Genomic DNA, 25,330 nt, shown 5'->3' on the forward strand with positions numbered 1-25,330 from the left:
ATATACATCTCTCATTATTTAAAAGCTAATTTGATTTTTGTATGAACAATTTTCTATACTTAAAAAAACTAGTTCATTTGCAACCGATTTAAGTAAATTGCATTGAAGTCATTGAGGAAGTTAAGGACTGCAATCTTCTTTAGTAAGAAATTTTGTATAGAAGTCTTTGAGGAAATTTGGGAATGCAAATCTCTTGGTAAGTTCTATTGAAGTCCTGAAAGAAGTCGTGCACTGCAAACTTCCAATTTAAGTTGTCTTGAAATCTTTGAGTCACTCATGGTCTGCGGACTTCCACAGTAAATTGTATTGAATTCTACAAGGAGCTCTGGAACTACAAACTTTTTTAGTAAATTATGTTCAATTCTTTAGGGAAGTGTGATCTTCATCAGTAAATTTTATTAAAGTATTTGAGAAAGCATGGGACTGCAAATTGCTCCAATAAGTTGTATAGAAGTCTTTGAGGAAGTTTAAAAACACATATTTTTTGGTAAGTTGTTTTGAAGTCATTAAAGAACTCATGAACTGTGAACTCTACTGTAAATAGAATTGAAGTTTTTGAGGACGTCTGAGACTGCAAACCTCCTTAGTAAGTTAAATTGATATTTTTGAGGATATTTAGAAATCCAAATTCAAAGTCCCATTGAAATCTTTAAGAAACTAATGGATTGAAAACTTCTACTGTAAGTAGAATCGAAATCTTATATACTGATGTTATATACTGATCTTATACTGATGTTTTTGAGAAAGTTTTGGAATGCAGTTTTTTGGTAAGTTCTATTAAACTCTTTGAGAAACTGTAAAATTCTTTAATTTGTTGTTTTAAAATTTTTAACGAAGCTTAGGAATGCAAATTTTTTTATTAAGTTTTATTGAAGTATTTGTTATGTATACCACATACGAGTTTGACTTTTTTTCGTAAATTGAAACCGTCTTTAATTAAAAGCGGTTTATCATGCGATTTACCACAATTAAAATGCAAATCTTAAATAGCTGTCAAGTGCAAGGCTTTCATCCTGGAGTAGGTCATCTCTACAATACTATACACACGATACATAGATAACAAATGTTCGCCAAAACTCACCAAATCTGTCAAAATGTATGCAAAGTACGTAGCAAAGCCCTCATTAATCCAAGCGTACGTCCACCATTCGGGCGAAACTAAATTACCGAACCATTGATGTACAATTTCATGGTTCTGTGTTAGAATGTCCTTTAGTTTTTTATGTACATCAGCATCATTTTGATGTACCAACGTATCCTCTTTATAAGTAATTAAACCCCAATTTTCCATGGCAGCACCGTAGTTTTTGTTCAATGCAATGTGATCCAGTTTTGACAATGAATACTTAATGCCAAAGTAGTCCTCCAGCTGGGCTACCACACGCACAGCATTCTTCAGTGCATTGTGTCCTTTATCCTCTATTGTGGGCGAAGTAAAAATGCGTTGTGTTACATTACGATATTCTTCCGATATGTATTCGAAATTCGAGATGACAAATGCCACCAGATAAGTGGACATCGGCGGTGTAGGATAGAAACTTGTTGTAACCAAATTACTTTCACTGAAATTCAATTAAAAAACTTTAGAGTGACTTTAGATTTAGATAATTGCTTCACATACTCATGTCGTATCAACTGCCGCACCGGCATATTGGAGATGGACGTGTAGATATCGCTGTGTGTGAGGTGTATTGTAAAATTCGACTTGAATGCTGGTTCGTCATAGCATGGAAAGGCCAAACGTGCACTGGTCGGTTCACATTGTGTTGCTGCTTGGTAACTGCAAAACATAAATTTCAGAAATTTATTGCAAAACTCAAAGCAAAAATCTGTGAAAGGGAATCTCGCACAAAGGTGTGCTGGAAGTATCAATTAAACATGTGCGGTCAGTTGCTTTTTCAATTTGAAACCAAGATAAAAATGATTTGATCTTTGGAAATCACACATGTAATTCACATGAATATTTAAGAAAATACACAGCAATTGCAATTTGTTTACTTTATCATTAAAAACCCAAAACTTACGTACGTAAAAACCCACAACTATTTCGAATCTACTTAGAATTAGAAGAATAACATAGGTAGAAGAAAGAGTAAATGATGGGATTAGTGGATGGTTCAGTTCATTATTAAAAAAAAAATTAAAGTGAAGGTGTGGCCAAACAATATGTATTATTAATTAATTTCAGTGATTGCGTCACTGTTATTTGTTTTAAAAATAGTATTAAAAAAAATTAAGAATTTTAAAAAATTATATATTATTTAAAAAACTAATTATTTAAAAAATTAAAATTTTTTTTATTGTAATTATAAGTTATCTTAAATAAAATAAGTATTGTAAGTAATAGTTTTATTTTTTATATTATTGAAATTATTATAGAAATATTTATACTTTTATAAATGCTATTTACTACGTCACATACGTTATGATTTTTTTGGTTAAAATTTTCTAAATTTTAGCTTTTAGTATCCTGAGGCAGCAAAATTCCTCAAAAACCTACTGTGTGATGTGGTACTTGGTCTAGAAGTGACTGTGTCACCAGCTGAAAAACTAGATTCCTCAAGTAACTGTTGGTAGACAATTACATCCACAAAAACTTACTTTATTGTGTGGCAGTTAGTCTGGAAGTATCTGTCTCACCAGTATCTGCGCCGAAAAACTAAATTTTTTTAATATTATAAAATTAATATTTATATTTTTTTCTATATGGCTAAAAATAAAATTGGCGCTAAAACTCCCCGGTACTCGCGAAATCCTATTACCTCATACCACTGAGGTATATGTCGTTGTTATTTGACCTAATTGAACTTGATTTGAAAAACGTCGCGATTCATTATTCATTATAAGTGAGGCTTAAATGCTTCCACCCCATTTCTTCTACTCTACTGTCAAAGATGCTAATCGATTCGAATATTAAAAGTAGTGTTAATATAAATCATACACAAGTAAAATTAATAATTAGACTTGAATAACAAAATTACAAATATTATTATTTATATTTTGTGTGTTATACAAATATTTACTACAAAATAATAAATTACGAAAAAAACAAATAAATTTTTAAAAATAGATTAACCTCTATGATCTTCAAAAATATTAAATTTAATTAACAGATTTATAGTTTCCAACTAATTTTTCCATATTTGGCACTTTAACCGTTGCACTCGTCTCTAATCACACGATTTGTGGAAACCACCATTGATTTTATTTCAATTAAATATTTTAATTTAGACGACTAACTTTAATTGGTGGTTTTTTCTAATATCTCAAATTTATTAATTTAGTTTTTGTTGCTATTATTTTCACAATTCCAAAATAATCGTTAAAAAGCAGTTTTTACGTCAATTAACTGCTTTCAATTGCATATTTAATTAAATGCCACCGTCACTGTATCCCGAAAGTCATATGAAATATCTAAAAATCTTTTATTTTGATTTACGTTTATAATTAAATTTTTATTTTTAATATAAAACAATCTAAGTAAGTTTATTATATATTTTTCCCGCCTCGGAACACATTCGTACACGTCCAAACTTTCATTGATAAGAGCACGAGGTGTGCGCTATCTGTTACCGCGGCTATTGACAACATGCTGACATTTAATGTTGTTATTATTTAATGTTTGTTTTGGTTGATAATGCGATGCCACCGCTTTTGTGATAGCATTCGCAACGTCAGCGGCGGACAGACAGAGTCGCACACATTAAACACCAGTCAACCACCAGACCCACTATATCTGTCTGGTTCAAAGTGAACGCCTTGTTCTGTCTCTTATCAGTGATTTTTTTTACAATTTTTAAAATCAGAACTTTTTACTTTTAGCAACAAATTTCTTGGGTATGATTTTTTCTATGCGAGACCACATATATACACATACGTATATACATTCTCTCGAACGTTAATTACTTTCACAACAGACAGGGAATTTCCTCATTTAAAGAAACGAATGGGTCGCACTTTTGTTTTATTTTCACTTCGATAAAGCGAAGGCATTAATTATGGGGCGATTAGGCGCGCTTCATATACTCACACAGTTCGATTGTTTTGGTCGTTATAGGAAAACCAATAGAAGCCATAAGTTGTGCTATGTAAAAGCCCCTTGAAGAGGATTTGCACACGGTACAGTTGACCCGCCTCGAAGGCAACGTAACGTTGAATAGGATGTATAATCAAGAAGTGGCTGAATGGATCGTACGAGTGTGTTAGATCTGTAACCACATCGCCACTTGGTAACTCATAGACGATAATCTCGAAATCACTTAAATTCTTTGCATGCATGACAATCTCATTTGTGGACTCTCTAATCTCAATGTCAATGGTCACATTTCCGATATAGACAAAATCCTCTAAATGTATGCTTGTATTTATATGTAAGTCGTAATGTAATGGAAATGTGCTGTTTGGCAGACGCAGTGAACGTCTTGGTGTTTGTCGAGTTGTATTGTCTGTAGTTTTCAATAAGTTGGTTGGACGTAGCCCGGCAGAAAATCCAATAAAAATAATTAGAATAAGGACTGTGTTGCCGATAGTATGAAAATTTAGACGCGCACTACACATTGCTTTATAAATGTTTTATTAACAATTTTTTACTGCAAAGACGATTATGCCGTTTAACTGTAGAATGTTTAAAATATAAGCGAACCGCTCACGCACAGTACTAAGTCACAACTGACTGACTGCTGCGGTATTCCAGAACTCGACTGCTTGATTCATTTTGAATACCAAGAAGAATTTACGTGATACTTGTGAATTTCGCTGATAAGATAATGAATGGTTGGGATCTATTCCATTGAATGTATTAGGTGTAGTAAGAACCAAATGAAATTGAAATTTATATAATTATGTGTGATAAATTTGAGTAATTTGAGAATCATTATAGTCAAGAGCGACTATTTAAGAAAGGTAGAGCAACTCCGCTGTTTCATTCACAAGTTAAGATTTTTTCATGCTCTTCTGGCAATATTATTTTAGTTCTCTTTTAACTTTTGAGATTTTATTTAACAATATTTGTTTTTTTTAAATAAACAATTTACTTTTAATTTTTCACAACTTGGACGAGTAGTTACGTCTTGATAACGAATTATCAATTACTCGCATTTAAATGGCACTTGTTATTATTGAGGTCAACAATCTCTACGTTATAAAATAATGGGTCCATAATAATTAGGTTAATTATAAGATTTTTTTTAAAACACATTTTTAAACATAAATATGTACTTTATTACCAGTTTTTTACTTAAGTTCTTCAATTTAAAGAACGATGCGTAACTAATATATTAAATTTTAATATTGACTACTGAGTCAACATTAAATATATATTTTGAATATTGTAGATGAACTATATAATTTTACTGAAGACAATATATTTTTTCATAACAATTCAGTATTTTTATGATATCTTTAAGCAACTCCCTAAATGATGATATTACTAGCAGCATTCGAAAGAAAAACTGCGGAAGATCTATGGGCCTTACGCGTTGGAACACGGCATAGAATTAGTTGAAACAAAGAACCACATAAACTATAGCTCAGCTTTGACATAGATAAATCCATAACATTTCAGTGACACCGCTGGCTGGAAAGATATATGATTCCGTCCGCATTGCCTCCATCTTCGGTGGAAGTACCAAATAAGCAACGATATGAAGAAATTCAGTCCTTCCAACTGACGATAGAAAGAAAATGATCAGGCGGGCATGAGGACGCTAGTAGTTGCTACTTAGGACGACTCAATTCTGTAATGGCCAACTAAGAAATTAAGTAAGTTATAAGCATTGTGCTTCTCAATTGTGCAAATAAGAAGCATCATTTTTGATCTAAGTATTTAACAAACAAACATTACTGCTTATCATCTTGACCTCATATCGTATTGTCGCTTTATATTATGGATTCATTTTCCGATAAACCTGCAATCATTTTCGGATCATAAAGAAATTTTTGGTTACTTGTAGGATCAATATTATCTACATCATTCACATCTCTTTAGTTTCAGTTAAAGGATAGAACATATAATATTGGTGAGAAGAGCGCATTTATATACTAAGCTATACATATTACATTATCCATCTAGAAGCAGAAAAGAACTAACCAAGTGATAAGATAAGATTAGTCATGACTATACACTAATTACTTTAATTTCTGAATAGACAGTATGTCGTCAATTTACTGTTTTTCGGGGAAGCTCTCTGACTGATTCGGCGCTCTGCAAATAGCCGTAACTGTGAGAGTAGGGCGAAAGTGAAGAGCATTGCTTATCTGCTCTGTTACTGTCGGGTATTAAGGTTGTGCATTTATTTTATTGCAAATCTTGAGTTACAAAGAAAGATTAATCATAAAGAAGAACTATTGATAATATACATTAGTTAGGCAAACTATTCCAAATTTATTGCAAAAGCATACAAAAACGTGGAAGTGATCGGAACAAAACGTTGATATTTAAGAACCTATAATTTATCATACTTGCTTTTAAAATGTATAAACACGTTAAAAATAAATTTTAACATTAAGCAGAACATAATATATTTTCTTATATACATCTAATGAACTTGGTGACTGTATATTCCAGGCTTTTAGAGACTTAAACTAATTAATTATTTAATAAGAACATTTCGTTTTGTACTATAATTACTAATAAACATGAAAGTATGTAATGCAATAATTTATATAATTTCGTTGTCCTCTTCCCAAGCTTTTGCAATATCCTCACTTTTGAAATCACCTTTATCACTATTTTCATTAGCAGTCGAACCAATATCGTCTGGATTAATATAAAAGATTTCTTCACTATCAAAGGTTCCAGCTTCTTTTGCTCTTTGACATTGATCCAAGAAATTAATATACTGAAGAAAAAAGAAAGTTAATAAAAAGTTAAAAATAAAAAAAAGAAAAAGGAAAACAAAAAAAATAAAATAAAACTTTAACTGAAACTCACTTGTGTCTTAAACTGAGATGGCACAGTGCTTGCATCACAAAATAAGGTCTCACAAAGGACTACTGGACTACAAACAGTTGTCTTTAGCAACTCTGGCATTAGTTTATCTAATAAGTTAAAGCTCAACTCCATTTTGAAGCTATTACGAAAACGATTTCCAGCCAATGAACCGAGGAATTGCAATTTGTTCTCACATTGACTGTCGTTTGCTTTTATATAACTGGCTTCCTGCAACAATCTTTCAAATTGCGTAGGATTCTTTGTGCAAGTCAGGTATTTCCAATTATAATAACTATGATTCTCTGCCATGTAATAACTCAGCACCAATTCAAATTCATCATCTTCAAGTACTTTTGCACCATCACAAAGTTTTTCATTTATATCGTTAACAGGAATGGTTCCATTAATGGCACTCAGTATTTTTCTTTTAGATTCCATCAAACATTCTCTTAATTCCAAGTAGCAGGCTAATCCATCAAGATCGTTTAACATGAAATATTGGCTCAAATTCATAGTTAATTTATTTTGCTGTTTAATAGTTTTATAAATCGGTGCTAATAATTGCTGGCCTTCTTTCGATAGACGATACATAAGATCAATTGATGATGACCACACAAATGGATCCGTTTCTTTTTCTAAGTATTTTAAAAGTCGCAATATGATGATAGCATCAAAACTTTTTCCTCTAGTAATCCACTGCTCAATATCTTTAACAAGTAATGCTCGATTTCTTCTATGTATGATTTCGTGATTCTCAGAGAGCGCGAGCGCCAGTCTACGCATATTTTCGTCATCATATTGAGTTATATAAAATCCTTTACCTAATTTATTTACCAAGAACCAATCAGTTTCCTCCAATTTTATATTAAGGTCATTTAAGTTAATTGTTAGTTCCGGCACGGGTGGCATGAAAAAGTCTGCTGTAGCATCTTCAAAGTTAGGCTGAGAAGCAGTCGCAAAATTCAATGGAATCCACCAGTGCTCGTTTTGGCTGGGTACAATCGATGTTTGGCGTATAGTTATTGTGTTGTCAGTGTAATTTCTGCTAACAGTTACAAAAGGATAACTTTTACTATGTGTCCAAGTTTTCATGATCTCATGTATGCTATATTTCCATATATTATTTTGTTCCTGATAATAATCAATGAGCACATTTTGTAGTTCATCATATAGGTTGTCTTCGTTTGCTATGCCATATGAGCTATAAGAATGTGAAATAAGTTTAGGTTACACTTAATATCTGAGGGATATATTATTGAAGAACTTATAGGGTACTTACAATTTTTTTAAATATGCTGATATTCCTTTAGTAAAAATTTCTGGTTTAAGTGCATAATTAAACATTTGTATGATGCAAGGCGCTGAAAGAAATGTCTTCAATTAATTATTATATATCAATAAATAAGGAAAAAATTTCTATAATAAGTGTATATATGAATATTTGTAAAAGATATGGTGGCATATAAAAAAAATAAAAATAATAATATTATATTTTATGAAATACATAAGTAATCACTTTTAGTACAGGTGAGGATGAAAAAAAGAAGCTATCTTTAATTTTAAATATATAAATGTAATATATGATGATCAGAATAGCAATCTATTCAAAAATGTTTATATATAGTAGTGCACATTTAAAATATTTTATCAGAATATTAGTAATATAAACATTTGTCTCCAAATATATATTAATTATAATTACATCTACATCATAAATAAATATACTATTATCAAAAATGTTAGCCATTTTATGGTACCAAAACTAAACGTATGTAAAATGCTCCTATAACCAAAATTTTAATCAACTTTTTATTTTAATTTATTGTTTAGACCTTTTAAATGTCCTCTGTAGGACATTTTACATTACTGGGTCTTTTTAGAGTAATTTTCAGAAACTTATCAACACCATGCCACATTACAACTCTAATATATATATATATGATATATTATATTACATATTAAACTATTAAAATGATATATCTCTCATATCCACACCCCCAATATCATTATCAATATCGGGCCTATCACATCTTCAATCCCTTAGAATTCAGTGTATACGTACCATACAGTAGCATAAGAGGACTAAATAGATTATATGGAAAATGAATCCACTTAGATTTTTGTAGTAAGTTTTCATAACTATAAAACATTTAACAATTGTTAAACCATCAAACTATAAAAAAAGGGTCTTTTGAACAGGATATGTAATAACTTCGACATATGTCGATAAAAAATATAATATATATTTCACATATAAATATATTTCATCGTTACAATTTGGTAGCTCTGTCTACGACATGTGTCGAAGGCTATATATGTCCTATTTTAAATTTGTCATTTTCTTATAAAATATACGATGATGTAAATATATAAAATAATTAAGGTAAAATAGCTATATAATTTAATTCTGAAGTACTTACTATAAAAGTATTTTCTAATAGTTTAGATATTCTATTTAATAATATATATATGAATTTTTTTTTGCATAATTTTAATTTTAATTTGAATTTTAAATTAAATTTTAATTATGGTCTATATATAAAACTCTAGGTATTCTAAATATTCCGAGCAAAGTTATATATAGGACTATATTATATATAAACATATTATGTAAATGTTTCGATTTTTACTTAAAAATAAACCAGTAGAATCGCTGAAAATTGGTTTTAGAAAGACTTACCTTTATAGTAAACCACTCCACTGAAAGCCTGTTTAATATCCAAAGGTTTCTCAACATAATTTAACATCGGCTTATCAATTAAAATAAATAATGCTTCTCTGCAAATATTAATGTCGAAAGCATCCATTGCTTCATATTCAGGTGATATCTATATAAATGATTATAACGAACAATTAATAATATTTAAATAATAGAAGTTTCTTGAAATTTGAGATTTTAACAAGAATCCTATTGCTTTCTGCCGTACTTCGGAGCGGCTTAATACAACTTGTAATGAATATTAATTATAACCACATAATCAATAATTATAATGAATGTGTCATCAAATGATTAAAATGAAAAATTTAACGATATTTTAAAATAATAATGAAGTTTAGAATTTAATTATTAATTTACATAATTACCATATCAGTTAAAACGTAAGCGTAGTATGAAGCGAAGCCCTCATTTAACCAAATAGAATCCCACCACTGTGGTGAAACTAAATTTCCGAACCATTGATGCACTAATTCGTGATTTTGGGTATAATCGGCAGTAAACCTCTTTGCTATATCGGTTTCATTATCTTTCATAAATGCTTCTGTGCTATATGTAATAAGGCCCCAGTTTTCCATAGCCTTGCCATATGACTCTTTCACCAATGCGTGATCGAGTTTTGGTAGCACATAAGGTATATTCAGAAATTCACCAAACCTCTTCAATGCTTTCGCTGCATTTTGTAAGCCCTTATAACCACCAGCTTTCGAGTTTGGTGGGAAATAAATATTTTGCTTTACACCTCCTTCTGTGCTTGAGATATGCACATAATTTGAAATAACAAAAGCCAAAACATAGGTGGTCATTGGTGGGGTCTCCATAAATACAGTGGTGGTCATATTGTTGAAACTGCAAAGCAAAAAGAAATATTTTTATTATAATATTTTTGGGATTTCCATTAAAAATGTGTCTGCGCACCTGTCGACAATCAAGTCCTGTTGAGGCATATTGGAAATTGCCGTATAATTACTTCCGTGTGTAATACGTATATTGAAGTTGCTCTTAAAGCTTGGCTCATCGTAACAAGGTAGCACAGTCCGCGCATATATCGGCTCCAGTTGTGTGGAAGCACCTACACTGCATGAGATCAATATTATTGAAATGAGGAACATAATTCTGATAGTGAAACCACACAAACTCACATTGTTTGGTTGTTCTCGTCGGTGTATGTTAATTTGTGAAAGCCAGAATTGCCATTTCTGATAAGGCCAGTGTAAAGTATCTCAATGCTCAAACGCTGATGACGTAAAAATGTCGCTGAACTTGAATTCTGACTAATTATCAGTAAATCAGGAATAACAATAAATGTGGTATTTGCGTACAGCTCATTTGTTGCTAAATTTGTTATGGAAATATTTAAAATATTTAAATTTTGCGTATGCAGCACAATTTCGTCTGTATCGTTTTGAACTAATACTTCAATCGTGCAATTGCCCTGGTACTCAAAGATCTGGCGATGTATTTCAGTTGATATATGCAAATGATAGGAAAGTGGAAATGTTGTATTTGGTAGACGCCACGAGCGGTCCTTGTGTGACAACTTAACACGTTCCCAATGAAAAACATCATCGTCCCATTCAGCTATCATGAAAATAGAAGAACGTACGGGTTCATTCTCACTAGTTTCTGGCGCTTCAGTCTCGATCGCAATATCTGTCGTAATCGGAATATCTGTTGTAATCGCAACATCTGTTGTATTTGCACTAATCGTTGAAGTAAAAGTAAATGTTATTGCAATTATTATAAAAAAGTAATTAATTATTTTAATTAAAATCATTATTCTAAACACGCTTTGTAATCAGGTTTCCGCTCCGGTTCAATGCTACTTGAAAACTGCTCAATGGGTATAAAAATATTTTCAAAAACTTAAACTATGGAGATAAGAGGTATATTTTCTACTCTCTCTGAGTTCAAAATAGACAGAGAGGATCCGTCTTCAACAACTTAAGCATTGCGGATTACTTGGAATATAAATACATTTTGATATGAGTTTTGCAAGCAATACGACCAAAAAAAGGAAAAAAACAGTTTAAGTATTAACAGAAATATTTTTAAAACAAATATGTGAGAACACAAATGGATTAATTAAAATTCTTAAAAAACAAACGTCATAAATTGTTTGTTTTCCGTTTTTAGAATTTAAGTGATGTGAGGCACTCCGAATATGATTTAGTATCAAATATATCATTCTGAAATTCTAAGTGTAAATAAACCACAACAGAACTGTAGTGTGGGGAACTTCTTAAAAAATTTTAATCTTCCGTTTTAAAAATAATTTCTATAAGTGTATTTGCATTTCACTCAGTCAACTGTTGAGTATTTATATTTGTAATTATTGATATTAGATAATAATTACTAGTAATGCAATAGGCCCGAAACAAAATAAACTTGTGCTATATGAATGCCTGGCTTTATAAGAGACACAAATAAATTGTTCTGCCATGATCCAAAGTCATAATTTGATGGACTTAATCAATCAGAAGTGTATCCCAATTCCTAAATGCGTAAGAGAAGTAAATATTGAGTGGTAATGAAACACTAACTTAGTGGTAATGAAACACGGTGTTGAATGAACTCACGCACAAATAATCTTTAATATGACTATAACTCCATTAACTATATTATTTACTAAAGAGCCGCGGGTTACTACGTAACATCTTAGTCCTAACTAGTTTGAATCTGGTTCAATCTGAAGAATGTCTTATATTTTAATTTTAAATAACTTCTTTCTTTTTCTCTTAGTTTTGTTTTCACTACTGAGTTCTTGAACAACATCGATTCTGTTGAACCTCACCCTATTAAGTCCATATCTGCATATATTATTGCATATGTAGCATGCTTCTGATATTTCTTTCTCTTTTTTATTTTAAATACCATATCAAATTGCAATACCGAAAAAAGAAGATTATTTTAATAAGAATGATATACCACCAAACATTTATAGTCTCTCCTATATTAAATAGATAAATAACTTTTTTGTTGTACATATATTTATCATTTCACTTTCAATATTTCATTGTTGTTTTTAAAAAAAATTTTTTGGAAAGATTATAATAATATTAAATAAAGTTCAAACTTATTGTATATTAAAATGATTTTAATTATTTTTTAAACATAACACTTTTTCTAATCTTAGAGGAACTTAAAATGAGAGTCTAAAGTTTTGGGATGAAATGTGTCCATCTGGAAACATAAGAGCACCATATTAAAAATAAGAAATATGTAAAGGGAAAATGTGTCTCTGTGCTAAATTTTAATATTTACTTATATATTGCATGCTAATAAATGTATTCACGCATTAAGTGTGATTGAACTGACTGAGTCTTAGGGTAATGCCTAGATCTCTATGTGTTCAGTGACATTATGTATAACTATACTATACATATAACTAGATATTATCACAATTGATTCAGTTGATTTTGCAACATGATCAAGAGATCCCATACACCTTTTTTATGGAGTAGAGTATTTCAAAAAGTCTGATTTTATTGTTAAATTATTGTATTAATCTAAGTCAAGATGTAGCTGAAAATATAATCTCATATTTGATATCCATCTAGACATTTCTACTTTGAATCAGATTTAAGACCTCGTTCTCCTTTTTAGGAAAATATATATTTTGTGAAATCGTTTTAAGAACAAAAAACTACTTACTTACAAAACTGTGTTTCATGAATAGGAACAAATCTTATATTTATTTGCTTAGTTATTACATATCACTAGATGTAAGTATATAATTGTATTTAAAAACAATATTGAAATTTTTCCCATTCTTAAATTTCAAGAATTTAACAACATAAATTGTAATATATATAACATCTAAAAACCGCATTGGGGTTTTCTATCAAAATTTTGTTTTATTAAAGAGACGAACTTTTTTCTTTGGGTGTATGCAAATATAGAGTTTTCTGCAATTTTCATATTTTTATTGTAAAAATATATTTTTTTGAAAAACCCAGTGAGTGATAATGGGTCGGTGACACATACTTTCTAAAATATTAAAAATAAATAAAAACAAAAATTAACTATGACATATTGTATACGTAATTAATTTTATTTACTACGATATATATATATATATATATATATATATATATATATATATATATTTCTGCAAACTGTTGAATTATTCACTTGCGTCGCTCGATTTGATAAAAGATGATAAACACTTTTTAATGAGTCAATAGAAATTCATTAGTTAATGATGTACTTAGAATATGAAATTATAAAATCATGCATAGATAAAATATAAATAATAATAAATAAAATGACAGGCAAAAAAAAAAACGGCACTGGTTAATTTAGACATCAAAACACCCTACAATCAAGCGTTGGTTAAATATTCGGTAATAAAGATAAAATTATTTGAAAAAATATATTAGAAAATGCCAAAATGTATTAATAGACATTCTTTATTTAATATAATCTGTCTAAACTAATTGACAAGAAAATTACTATTGACAAAATTAATACCATATATAAAATTATTTTAATATATAATAAAATTTCGCATTGAAATTTAATTAGATATAATTTATTGATTTTCGTTGTAGATTATATATGTATTTTACCATATAGCAGGTATTATTAGAAATCTCTTAAAGTTTTCATAAATAAAAATAAAAAATAATATTCCATTTTAAATCTCTAATAAATTAAATAAATGCAATAATAATTTACATATATATTTGTACATAGTTCTTATCAATATTGAGAAACTCTAAAGAAAACAGGGAACTAAGTATGGTATTTGTAAATAATACTATTGGTCCCCGTTTCATTACAGATTTATTCAAATTATCACCTTTTGAAGCTATAGATTTGTCAAATTGGTTTCCTTTTATTTGAATTGTGTTCTCCTAACTCTTAAGAGTAGACATTCATGTGCCAGATATTTGGGTCTTCTATCTTTAAAGTGATTCGCTAGATCTGGTATATCGACATTTTTTGTGTTTAAGTAAGTTTTTGACTACCACTTCAATCTAACCTATTCTCTTCAAGAGTAGTACAGTAGCTTACTGTGATATCCACTTATATATGTGACAATGCAATAGCAACCTACCTCCCAAAAATATCTGCTTTCTTGGGCATGGAAAGAAAGCCCATTTGGATGCAACTGTTTATAAGAATATATTAATTTTTCTAAAGAGCGTAAGTAAAAATATTCGTTTTATGACCTATATTGAAATATATATATGAAATATTGATTATGAAATCACTTTGTCGCTTTAAAGTTAATAGTTTTAATATCTATGTTAATAATATTGAACAGATATTTGAGATAGGTGGATCTTAGATGGGATAAACACTTTTTGGTGAATGTTGTGCAATAATAGATCAATTACTCACACTTTTTCTTCTTCTTCTTCTGACCTGTAGTATAGCACTATTCGTTGAAAGCGCTAAATGGTCAGCATGATATATCTTTTTATTCTACTTTCGACTTAAGATCACAATTAAATACAAATTTAAATAATATATAATAAATAATATTCGCCAAAATAATTTCAGTGCAGTTTTCAGTAATCAATTGTTAAATATAAATAATATGGAATTTACAAAAGAAAAATAATTTGTTTGTTTTAAGAAACATTAAGTTGAAATTCCCCTGTAACTGCAATATTTGAAGAATATCATAATAACAAATAAAACCCATTATGTTCGACTAATGGGTACGTCTTCAATATGTATTTCATTTTGAGTGAATTTTTTATTGGGAAAAAAATTTTGTTTTTATTTATAATGAAATATTTTTTTTAATTTGTTTATACTGTTTTTGGAAATAAAAAACTAAAAATATTTGTTTTCAGATATAAATATTAACATTAATATATTTGAAAGGTATATAAAAAACCTGAAAATTATTTACAATACTAAGAACTAGTAACAAAAATACTTAAACTAGATAAAAATAAAAAGAAAATAAAACTTTAGGGTGTCCCAATTGAACTGTAACTAATTTTAATCGGGTACAGCTTTCAAACTGGTGGGGAAGCTGCATCTACATTTTGCTTAATGGCATCTGATTTATTGTTTACAGAAGCGGAAATATTTTCATCTAAGTTAAGTGGTGACATTTTTAACTTTAAAAGAATTTAAATGTTATAGTGTGATGTCACTGTATAAAAGTTAAAAGCCACAAAAGGCTTTTGCCAGTGCCATCGAACGCTTCTATGGGAATATATCATTCATGTTTTGACCCCTAGTACATTACAAAAAAACTAACAGTGTTGAAAAATACTATAATATGGTAGTAGTTAAAAAAGCAACTGATTTTGCAGCAGAAGTATTATTCGCGAATTAAATAAAATTTAAGCTGATATGAAAGATAATTACCATTTATTTTCCAACTATCAAATGAATACTCAAATGATCAGAAAAGAACTCTTAAAAAAAAACACCCCCAGAACAACACTTATCCTCCAATAAAAAATGGTTCTACTCTATTATATATCTTCCACCTAGGGAGGAATACTCAAAAATGAACTGAAATGAAATCTTTCAAATAAATAAAATAAAATCTTACAAAAAATAACTTCATAATGATATTTATCTTTTAACTATGAATGGAATACTTAGAAATTAACTTCTAAAGAACTCTTTTACAAATTTTAAATAATTTACTAAATTAAAAATAATAACTAGGCTACGTGATATAGAAGAAGTATTGCGTATGCTCGATTGTTGTCTTCTCTGATGAAACAGATTTCCCAACTGAGCAATTCATAAACAAACAAAAGAAACGAATTTAGACTTTACTAATGAAAAGTAGTATTTAATGCACTAATATTCATATGATCAAGAAAATCTTACTTTATGACTGAATGAAGCTTCAGCAAACTCACTTGGCCCGGGTTGAGACTAATTTATTGACCGATTTAGAACCACACTAAACGTTAGGAAACGACTACTTCATTTCTTGACTAAGTATATAATATTTTGACTAGTATTGTACTTTTTATAACGTCTAATTTTTTTCACCTATCAAAATCATTTTTTAAAAATATTTAGAATCGTGTCATTTTCTAGGACTAAGAATTAATTACCCGGATTGCGACTGATTTATTGACCTATTTAGATGCACACTAAACGTTAGGAAACGTACACAGCATTTCTTGATTAAGTCTATAATATTTTGACTCCTTTTGTACTTCTTATAGTATCTAACTTTTTTTAACCTTCACAATTTATTTTTAAAAATATTTAGAATGTCATTTTCTAGGACTAAGATCTAGTTACTCCTTACATTTCCCTCTTTTTAATGGGTTCTTTTGTGATGTTAAGGTATGTTGATGTACCAAAGACACAAAATAGTGTAGTTTTGCTCAATTACTTTTAAATGTATGGGCTGCCATTTACTTGTACTAAAGTTATCTATGCTCTAGAAACCTAATTACATGTTCTTCAAAATTTCTTATCTCTTAGATATTGGAGGTAAAGCGACTACTGGGAAATACAACATCCAAACTTTGTTATCAGTCAATACCTTTCAACACTAAAATAATCAAAAAATAGTATGTACACTTTTACGCTAGGCAACCCTGCCAATTGTAGTAGCTTCTCAAATAAATTCTGTTGTTTTTATGTTCAACAGTTGATCTTGAATTTTTGAACTGCAAAGATGTTTTTACTGCGAGCAAGTTTCTACCGCCAGATACTCAGTTTGTTGTTGCTGATATTTGTTGTTGTCCAGGGGCAAAAATATGCACAGAAGCGTTGTGCGGAACTGACCGAATATGTAATTAAAAATAATATAACAAATTAAGCGATAATAAAATAAATTACGATTTCTTATTTATTTTGTAAATAAAATTGTTTATTCGTTCAGTGTCAAGTGGACTGGGATTGCTGTTCCAATCGCTGTATGAGTTATCTTTATCGCTGCACCAGAAATTACACAAAGCAAAATAATTATATACACTTCGAAGTACCCAGCCAAAATCCAACATCATATGCAACTCTTGATGAAATTCTAGCATCCAATTTTGACAATGACAATGACAATGTCTTTGAGCAAATTGACGTGAGAGTTGGTAATGCAAAAGCACAAGAAAAAAACAGTCGTGGTTTACAATATGACAACCGGTTTAATCAACGAAAGGAATATGCACCAATATCAACAACAAGTCCATTTATTTATAGAATTGTGAAGTCCAATGAGGGCACAACGGCTACATCAAATACTTATCCAGGTGCAATGACATCAAATCCAATCGGTCCACAGTATAGCCCTACTTGCAAAGAAATTGGCTCAAAGGTAAGATAAAATTTATTTTTATGTATATTTTTCATTTTTATTATTTTTGTTTATTTAATATAATTTCTCATTTATTTTATTATATATTTCAGTGTTATAGAAATGATGAATGCTGCACTCAACGTTGCCATGACTATTTGCACAAGTGCGTCACATAGGAGCAGCCGGTCAAGACAAATGCTATAATCACTTTGGAACTTGCATGAACACTTTATATATCATAAGGCAGATTTTAATTTATTTATTAATATCGCACATATTTATTTATATCTGTATTTATATTTGCAAAATTAATTGCTGCAATTAATTACTAAGAAGACAATAAAATATTGTGTATTTTTTGGTTATACAATCGTCGTTTAGCCGTGAAAACCACAATTTATAATAAGGAGGAGATGATTTTATAATAAAATAAGTTTTCATTTAAAATTAATAAAACTGTTGTTCTCAGTATTTATACGATTCTATATATTAAAATTTTAAACCCATTAAAAAAATTATTGACTACATACCATGTTATTGTATAATTGCTGCGAAGACTATAAAATATGTACACATCAAATACAATTACAGATTAATTCATATGGAATCCACTGCATACTAATTAACGCTGCTTTCAATAGCATCATTTGGTGTTTATATTGGAAAAATAAAACAAAAATAAACCCAACATTCCGCAGATATATATACGCCTCATCAAAGTACGTAAAATAAATTATTTTGATGCGATAAAATCCATAATATAATTGCGCAGATTCATCCCACACTGTTGATGCCGCTGCGGTTCTTGATTCATCACTGAAGTAAACAAAACCAGTTGGAAATGAGATTGCATATATTTAAATAGCCCAGGCCAAGTGGTCTTACATTTCAATGGTGGTTCGTTAATTTACAAGTTCAGCATATACGAATTGAAAGTAATCAAATTATGCAAAAATACGCAGAACATCTGACATTTATTAAATAACGCAAGTTTTATAAATTTTAACTCATTTAGCAACAATTTAATTTTAAAGTGTTATATGTAATAGTACTTACGAGACTAGGTATACTTACGAATTTAAACTATAGATTCTGAGAAGAGATTGAGGAGTCAACCACACATGTCTTATTAGAATGCCCTGTACTAATGCACATACGGAGTACGTACCTGGAAATGTACATTCTTATGGAAGTGGCAATAAAACTCTGTAAAGTAGGTTCTATACTACTTTTTCTTTTTTTTTCTTAATGCTTTCTTTAAACTGTCTACTCTGTCGATACTTAGATACTATGTCATACCATGTTAGTCTAATAAAAAACGCATTTAGTCATCGATTATTCCAAATTGAAGCCCAGCTTATTAGATATACCTGTACTGCCTTTTTGTATTGAAAGACTAAACCAATTTAGTCTTGATTATTATCCCAGTCTCTGCAGCAGCCTAAACGCAGTGAACCCAAACTCTCTAAAAGCAGGTCTAGAATTTAGTATGTGCAGAAGTTATATCGTAAGCAGTGGAGGGTTGTATCTAGTACTTCCAGTTGAATAAATACTCAATCTCAATATTCAATCAACAATATATTTCGAAAGTATGATGCCAAACAAAAGAAAGAATTGCCCAAGATAACACTATTTAACGGAAATAAATCATGAAAGATTACCATTGCAATCCAGTCATTACCATTGCAATCCAGGATATAGGGTTGTATCTAATACTTCCAGTTGATTAAATACTGACCGAATAAAATTCTTCAATCAAAAATTATTCAATCAACAATATATCTCGAAAGTATGAAGCCAAACAAAAGAAAGAATTGCCAAAGGTAACTTTATTTAACAGAAATAAATCATGGAAGATTACTATTGCAATTCAGTCAAAAATTTTAGCTTTCATAAATTAAAGAATACAAATAATCTCACGCATTAAGTATCATAAGAATATAACCACTACATAATGCTATCCCACAATGAACAAGAAAAAAGTGTGTACCATTATATTTGCTCATATTTGGGAGGTGTAAGAATTAACAATTCTAAGTTGGTTATTTTTCAAATTTACGATAGAGATGATTTTTATACCCATCGATTTATATTAAGATTTGCTGAATACATTAATACCACTTTCCGTTACTTAGGGAACTTAAACATCTTCTGAATTACCTGAATCCATTGCAAATACTTAATCAAAAATTTCTTTCAATATACCTTTTAAAAAAATTGGTATCATTATGTCAAATATCTATCTGACTTTTTTCCAGGCAATGCTTTATTTTTTTTTAATACTATTGTGATATAATTTATATAAAAATTACCTTTTCTTACTAATCTGAAATCGATTCCACTTTTCTCAAATAAATAGATGTTTAAAATTTGTTGGCCCCACATTCACTGACCAACACTTAATCCAAGAACAAAATCATCTTTGTCCGTTTTCTTCAAGATATCATTCTACTCAAAGAGCTTCAGCAGTATACTGAAAGCAGTCGTAAGTACAAAATATATATCTAGTTCAGAGATGGATTCCTTTAGGTACTAGGCCAATGCCTGATTAAACTTTTTTTTTTTAAACCGATTTAATTTTATTTACATCAACCACTTAATTTTGAAATACAATCTTCTTGTTCTTGTCTCGTGTAATTTTTTCCGACTTGACTTTGTAATTAAAATAATTAACATAATGACTTAATTAAGTTGTTAATAATTAATTGCATTGTTAATTTGACATTAAAAAAGCAATTAATAATATTAAATGAAAATATTATTTTGATGTGCTTGACAGAATTCACTTAAAACAAATGTTCTGGAAAATACGTTAAATTGTTTATAATAATTTAAAGCGATATATATTTATATATTGATAACATAATACATATTGAAGTTGTCTTATATTCTTATATATATTTACAATTCTTCTCCGAATTTAATGACTAAATTTCATTTTATCAAATTTTCAGTAAACAATTATTTTGAAATGTTAAAATCATATTTATTTTTTATAATAATTTCGATTCTAGGGTAACATGCTTATTGAGAACCCTTTGAAATATTTTAATGATCTAAAAAAAGAAATTTTAAATGAATCTTAAATAATTAAAAAATAATTTATGGTGTAAGTGTTATTGTTATTCCATTTGTATTGAAATAAAGAAATGAACTCATATTGCAAGAGATGTGATCTCGAATCCCATATGACATAGAGCATCCAGATTCATTGCTTTATGAATTATGGAAAATGTGATTTAATAGAAGTGACGACCTTTTTGTATAATTAGTTTCAAACCACAATATACCTCTCCAGAATATGTAACATGAAATAAATATTTCCGTTTAAAAACTTGAGCACTCTGTAGGTATTACCGGCTACTGGCCAACATGTACTAATACAATAACAAGCCATTTCTATAGCAAAATAGTTAATTTTATTAACACTATATACCCATATTTTATGTAACTAAATAGTTTTTAATTTCATATATAAAAAGCTGCTAGAATTTAATGTTTGCTTCATTTGTGACAAAATAAAACCAGGGTATCTTAACTATATTTAACATACATATATACTCTATTATATACCGCATTGTATACGCAGGTTGTTTCTTAAAAAATTCCTTTCTCAAAAAAACGGATAATACCATATGTCAGAGACATGTCATAATTGTCAAACAATTACAGAGATATAGTGCAGAAAATGAAAGCCTACTGAGCGAAAAGCGTACATTGAAAACATAATTTAATACATACATCGAGCTTAAGGTATTATACACTCCTCCCGAATTACATGTAATATTTCATTGTGATTTTTAATGATAACGTGTCCAATAATTTAATCCAATTTTAAGTTTAATTTAACTTTTCATTTTCTACGATCAAAGTATTATCGCAACTAAAGTATGCTCGATTAACAAACTTTAGTTAAAAACCCGTAACATTTTAGAGGAGTCTCTATACCACTTTTTATACCAATTTTTATTCCATTAAATATCTTTTAAGTCGCTATATAATATATTTCTAAGTTTATTATATTTCTACTTTCTTTTTCTTTCAACTTTCTTAGAAATATTTTTATTTTGTCATCAACACCTCAGTAATTTGTATTTTCCTTCTATCATGCACCGTTTTCCTATATATGCTCTTCATCTAACAGTCTGTATCTTTTGATGTTAAAGAACCATACTTACATTGTGACCGAAAGGTTTTCGGAGGTTCTCATTTAAAATTCGCGCGCTGTATATTTTTCGATATTTTAAGTTTATGTAGTTTGGCAGCACTGTCCTTAATTACTATGCCAAAATGAGCGCGATCTGTCGGACAGTTCGTTTACGGCAGCTGTTGAAACCAGTTCACCTCAGTAGTGCGTTGCGAAAAAAACAATGGAAAAAAATATTGAACAAAGAGTTTGCATCAAATTTTGTTTTTCGAACGAAATTTCGTGTGCAGAATCGTTGCGAATGCTACAAAAGGCTTATGGGGAATCAGTTTTATCGAAAACTCAAGTTTATGAGTGGTACAAAGCCTTTCAGGACTGTCGTACGACCGTCGAAGACATGCCGCGTTCTGGACGACCTTCGACCTCTACCACCGACGAAAACATTGAAAAGGCAAAGGAAATCGTGTTCAAAAATCCTCATGTGAGTGTTAGAGAGATAGCACGAGAGCTAGGCATCGGTCGTGAGATGGCTCGTTTGATTTTGGTGGACAATTTGTGTATGCGACGTGTCAACGCCCGGCTTGTTCCGATTCACCTCAATTTGTTCAACATTATCAACGATTTTAAGGCCAAACATTCAATAAATACCATCGAACAGCCACCGTATTCACCTGATCTTGCACCGTGTGACTTTTTCCTGTTTCCCAACCTCAAATTACCACTCAGAGGAACGCGTTTTGAATCCATAGAAGACGTAAAACAGAATTCGCAGAGGGAACTCAAAGCCATACCGGAAAGCGCCTATAAAAAATGTTTTGATGATTGGAAGAAACGTGGCATTTGTGTATCGCTTCTAATGGAGCATATTTTGAAGGAGATAAAATAAATATTGATGAAGATTAAGAATTTTGCGTTTTATTTATTTATGACCGGAAACTTTTCGGTCACAATGTATTACTAAATTGTTATTATGTACTATAAACTATATTAGTTCTTCATTAAATTGTTACAATGATAACGTAATATTTAACTATATTTGTCTGTTCTCCACATACCTATGTGCTGTGAAACCCTTCTGAGAAAATCGGATTGATTCACTGTGAATATGTAACACAATTTTCTTAAAATAAAAATAAACAAATAATTTTGCAATATTGTCATTTTCAAAATAAACAAAAAATAACAAAATATTTTTAAGTAAAACAAAATGTTTTATCTACAAAAAATCGTGTCAACATATATAGGCTATCTTTCGAGGTTATCTCGGCTGCAATTAAGTTTAGCACTATAAAAGCGCCAATTCGGCTGTGCTTCAATTAAGTTAAAAGTGTGAAGTTGTAACAAAATTAAGTAAGCGGAAAAATGCAAAAACTTTTGCCTCGTTTTCTACTACTCTTGGTGGTAATATGCAGCTTATCTAAGGTAAAATACTCACATACAGAACCTTTGCTCTACAACAAATTGCCATGTTTTCACTATTTATTGCCTAACCAATTTGAATTCAATTTCATTTCGTAGATGGGCATGAGTTTGCCAACTGCGTCAGAAGAGTCAGACGAAGAGTCACCGGAAATTGATAACATTGAAAGAAGCGTGCATGATTTGGATGAGGGTAGACGTGAAGAAGAGGATGACGATCTCGATGATGATGATGAAGATGTAAATGAACGACATATTTCAAGGGAGGAGGTAAAATTGAATAATTTATTTTATTTGCCATAATTTTGGTTAAACGCGATTAGAGCAAATCAAATCTCATTTCTACTATTTCATTTGGTTCCGTTATTCCTCAGGAGGGTCATGACGCACATAGAGCAGAATGTCGCGAAATCGGAGAATATTGCATGTATTCTGACCAATGCTGCACTAAACGTTGCTTGACTTATGCAGCCAAATGTGTTTCTTAAGGGAAAAATGTACAGAAGACAACTTTTGAAAAATTGCGAATAAATATATTTTAATTAAATTAAGAATTTATTTCTTTTATTTACTTAAGGTGGTATACAATTTTTTAGATGAAACGCCATTTAGCAAATCTATTTTTAAAAGTTTATTTATGATATATTTTTCTTAATCAAGAAAACACTTTTATATTTAATTGGATATATACGTTTTAGACATATAATCAAATAATATTATATCTATTACTTTATTTGCACTGATGAATTCAAGCATATAGTAAACTTTTTTAAACGGTCAAACTCATCAAGCTTTCCGATACATTCCGAATTCCGATATAGACGTAATTGCAGCCTATAGAAAATGATATTTATTAACTTAAGTTTATCATCGATAGTTTCGTAACCAATCTTTTTTTTTTGGTGGCAGAAGATAGAATTGAAAAGAGCTATATAAATTTTTCACCCAACTCCTCTCTTTTCACAACGTTTTTAGTAATGGTATGCTTTGTGGAGATGGTCTCACAAAATGCCTTTCAGTCTACAAAACTTGTTTTCATTTAACTTACCGTTTCCCCTCTCATAAGTTCTGCCATTCACAATCCAACTGCTAATCTTATCTCAACAAAAAAAAGGCAATCAACGATAGTTTACAGACTTTTCACTGTATAGTTTTAATAAAAACTTTTAATATTAGAAATGTTTTACTGAATAGTTTTAATAAAAAGTATCTCTTATATTTGTCACAATCAGACTTTCCAGACCTTAAGTTACCCAAGCGGGAAGTGACCAATCAGTTAACACAACGGAAACAAGTAATATATATTAGAACTCAAATCTGACAAGGTTCTGACAATAGATCTAAACTTGTGTAGGAAGATTCTAGAAGCTATTAACTCCTCGCGGTGTTCAGGAGAGTTAATAGTAGTAACAGCAGCAGCCGCCAATATTCATAGGTATAGAACTTACTTCTATATATTTTAAATATACTATATTTTATTATCTTCTGCATTTTTGCATACCGCTACTGCTTATATTATTTATATTGATATACGCATACCCGTATGCGTATATATATTTATATGTATATATGTTATAATACGAAGTAGGTATTATCAAGTTCATTAGTAAGTAAATATATTTATTCGTATATACTTTATGTAATTTTATCAATCATTTTTGAAAAGAGCAACAGAAAAGTAAGTAAAATTTTACATATAAATATTTATAAATTATTATATTAATTAATTATTTAATTTTAATGTATTCTATATTTAATGGAATTTCGTACTTTTTTTAGTACTTAAAGTCGTTACCAATGTTTGAGATAATGTATTTGATAAATGACGTTAGAAATTATTTCTTCAATAAAATTTAGCAAAAATTATATTTACTTTCT

General features: G+C 29.7%; 4 protein-coding genes across 4 annotated transcripts; 2 read left to right on the top strand and 2 right to left on the bottom strand.

The window, feature by feature from the left end:
- Positions 1–982: 982 nt before the first annotated feature.
- Positions 983–4,643, bottom strand: LOC119676725 (leucyl-cystinyl aminopeptidase-like). Its single transcript, XM_038087980.1, has 3 exons — positions 4,031–4,643; positions 1,622–1,780; positions 983–1,562 (listed from the first exon to the last, which is right to left on the bottom strand). The coding sequence occupies exons 1-3, from the start codon at positions 4,555–4,557 to the stop codon at positions 983–985; spliced, it is 1,266 nt and encodes a 421-aa protein (XP_037943908.1). The 5' UTR covers positions 4,558–4,643.
- A 1,870-nt stretch (positions 4,644–6,513) lies between these two features.
- Positions 6,514–11,596, bottom strand: LOC119683811 (endoplasmic reticulum aminopeptidase 2-like). The gene is made up of 7 exons (XM_038097676.1): positions 10,790–11,596; positions 10,566–10,724; positions 10,016–10,496; positions 9,612–9,759; positions 8,211–8,292; positions 6,932–8,132; positions 6,514–6,839 (listed from the first exon to the last, which is right to left on the bottom strand). Exons 1-7 carry the CDS (start codon positions 11,422–11,424, stop codon positions 6,660–6,662), a joined length of 2,886 nt encoding a protein of 961 aa, XP_037953604.1. The 5' UTR covers positions 11,425–11,596; the 3' UTR covers positions 6,514–6,659.
- A 5,656-nt stretch (positions 11,597–17,252) lies between these two features.
- LOC119682287 lies at positions 17,253–18,294 on the top strand. The gene is made up of 3 exons (XM_038095693.1): positions 17,253–17,385; positions 17,476–17,904; positions 17,997–18,294. Exons 1-3 carry the CDS (start codon positions 17,269–17,271, stop codon positions 18,060–18,062), a joined length of 612 nt encoding a protein of 203 aa, XP_037951621.1. The 5' UTR covers positions 17,253–17,268; the 3' UTR covers positions 18,063–18,294.
- Positions 18,295–23,343: 5,049 nt separating this feature from the next.
- On the top strand, positions 23,344–23,976 carry LOC119685701 (nuclear polyadenylated RNA-binding protein 3-like). The gene is made up of 3 exons (XM_038100058.1): positions 23,344–23,455; positions 23,552–23,722; positions 23,827–23,976. The coding sequence occupies exons 1-3, from the start codon at positions 23,396–23,398 to the stop codon at positions 23,938–23,940; spliced, it is 345 nt and encodes a 114-aa protein (XP_037955986.1). The 5' UTR covers positions 23,344–23,395; the 3' UTR covers positions 23,941–23,976.
- The last annotated feature ends 1,354 nt before the right edge of the window (positions 23,977–25,330 follow it).

Source organism: Teleopsis dalmanni, chromosome 2, assembly GCF_002237135.1.
Source record: "Teleopsis dalmanni isolate 2A chromosome 2, ASM223713v2, whole genome shotgun sequence".
In the NCBI taxonomy this organism is placed as follows: Eukaryota; Metazoa; Arthropoda; class Insecta; order Diptera; family Diopsidae; genus Teleopsis; species Teleopsis dalmanni.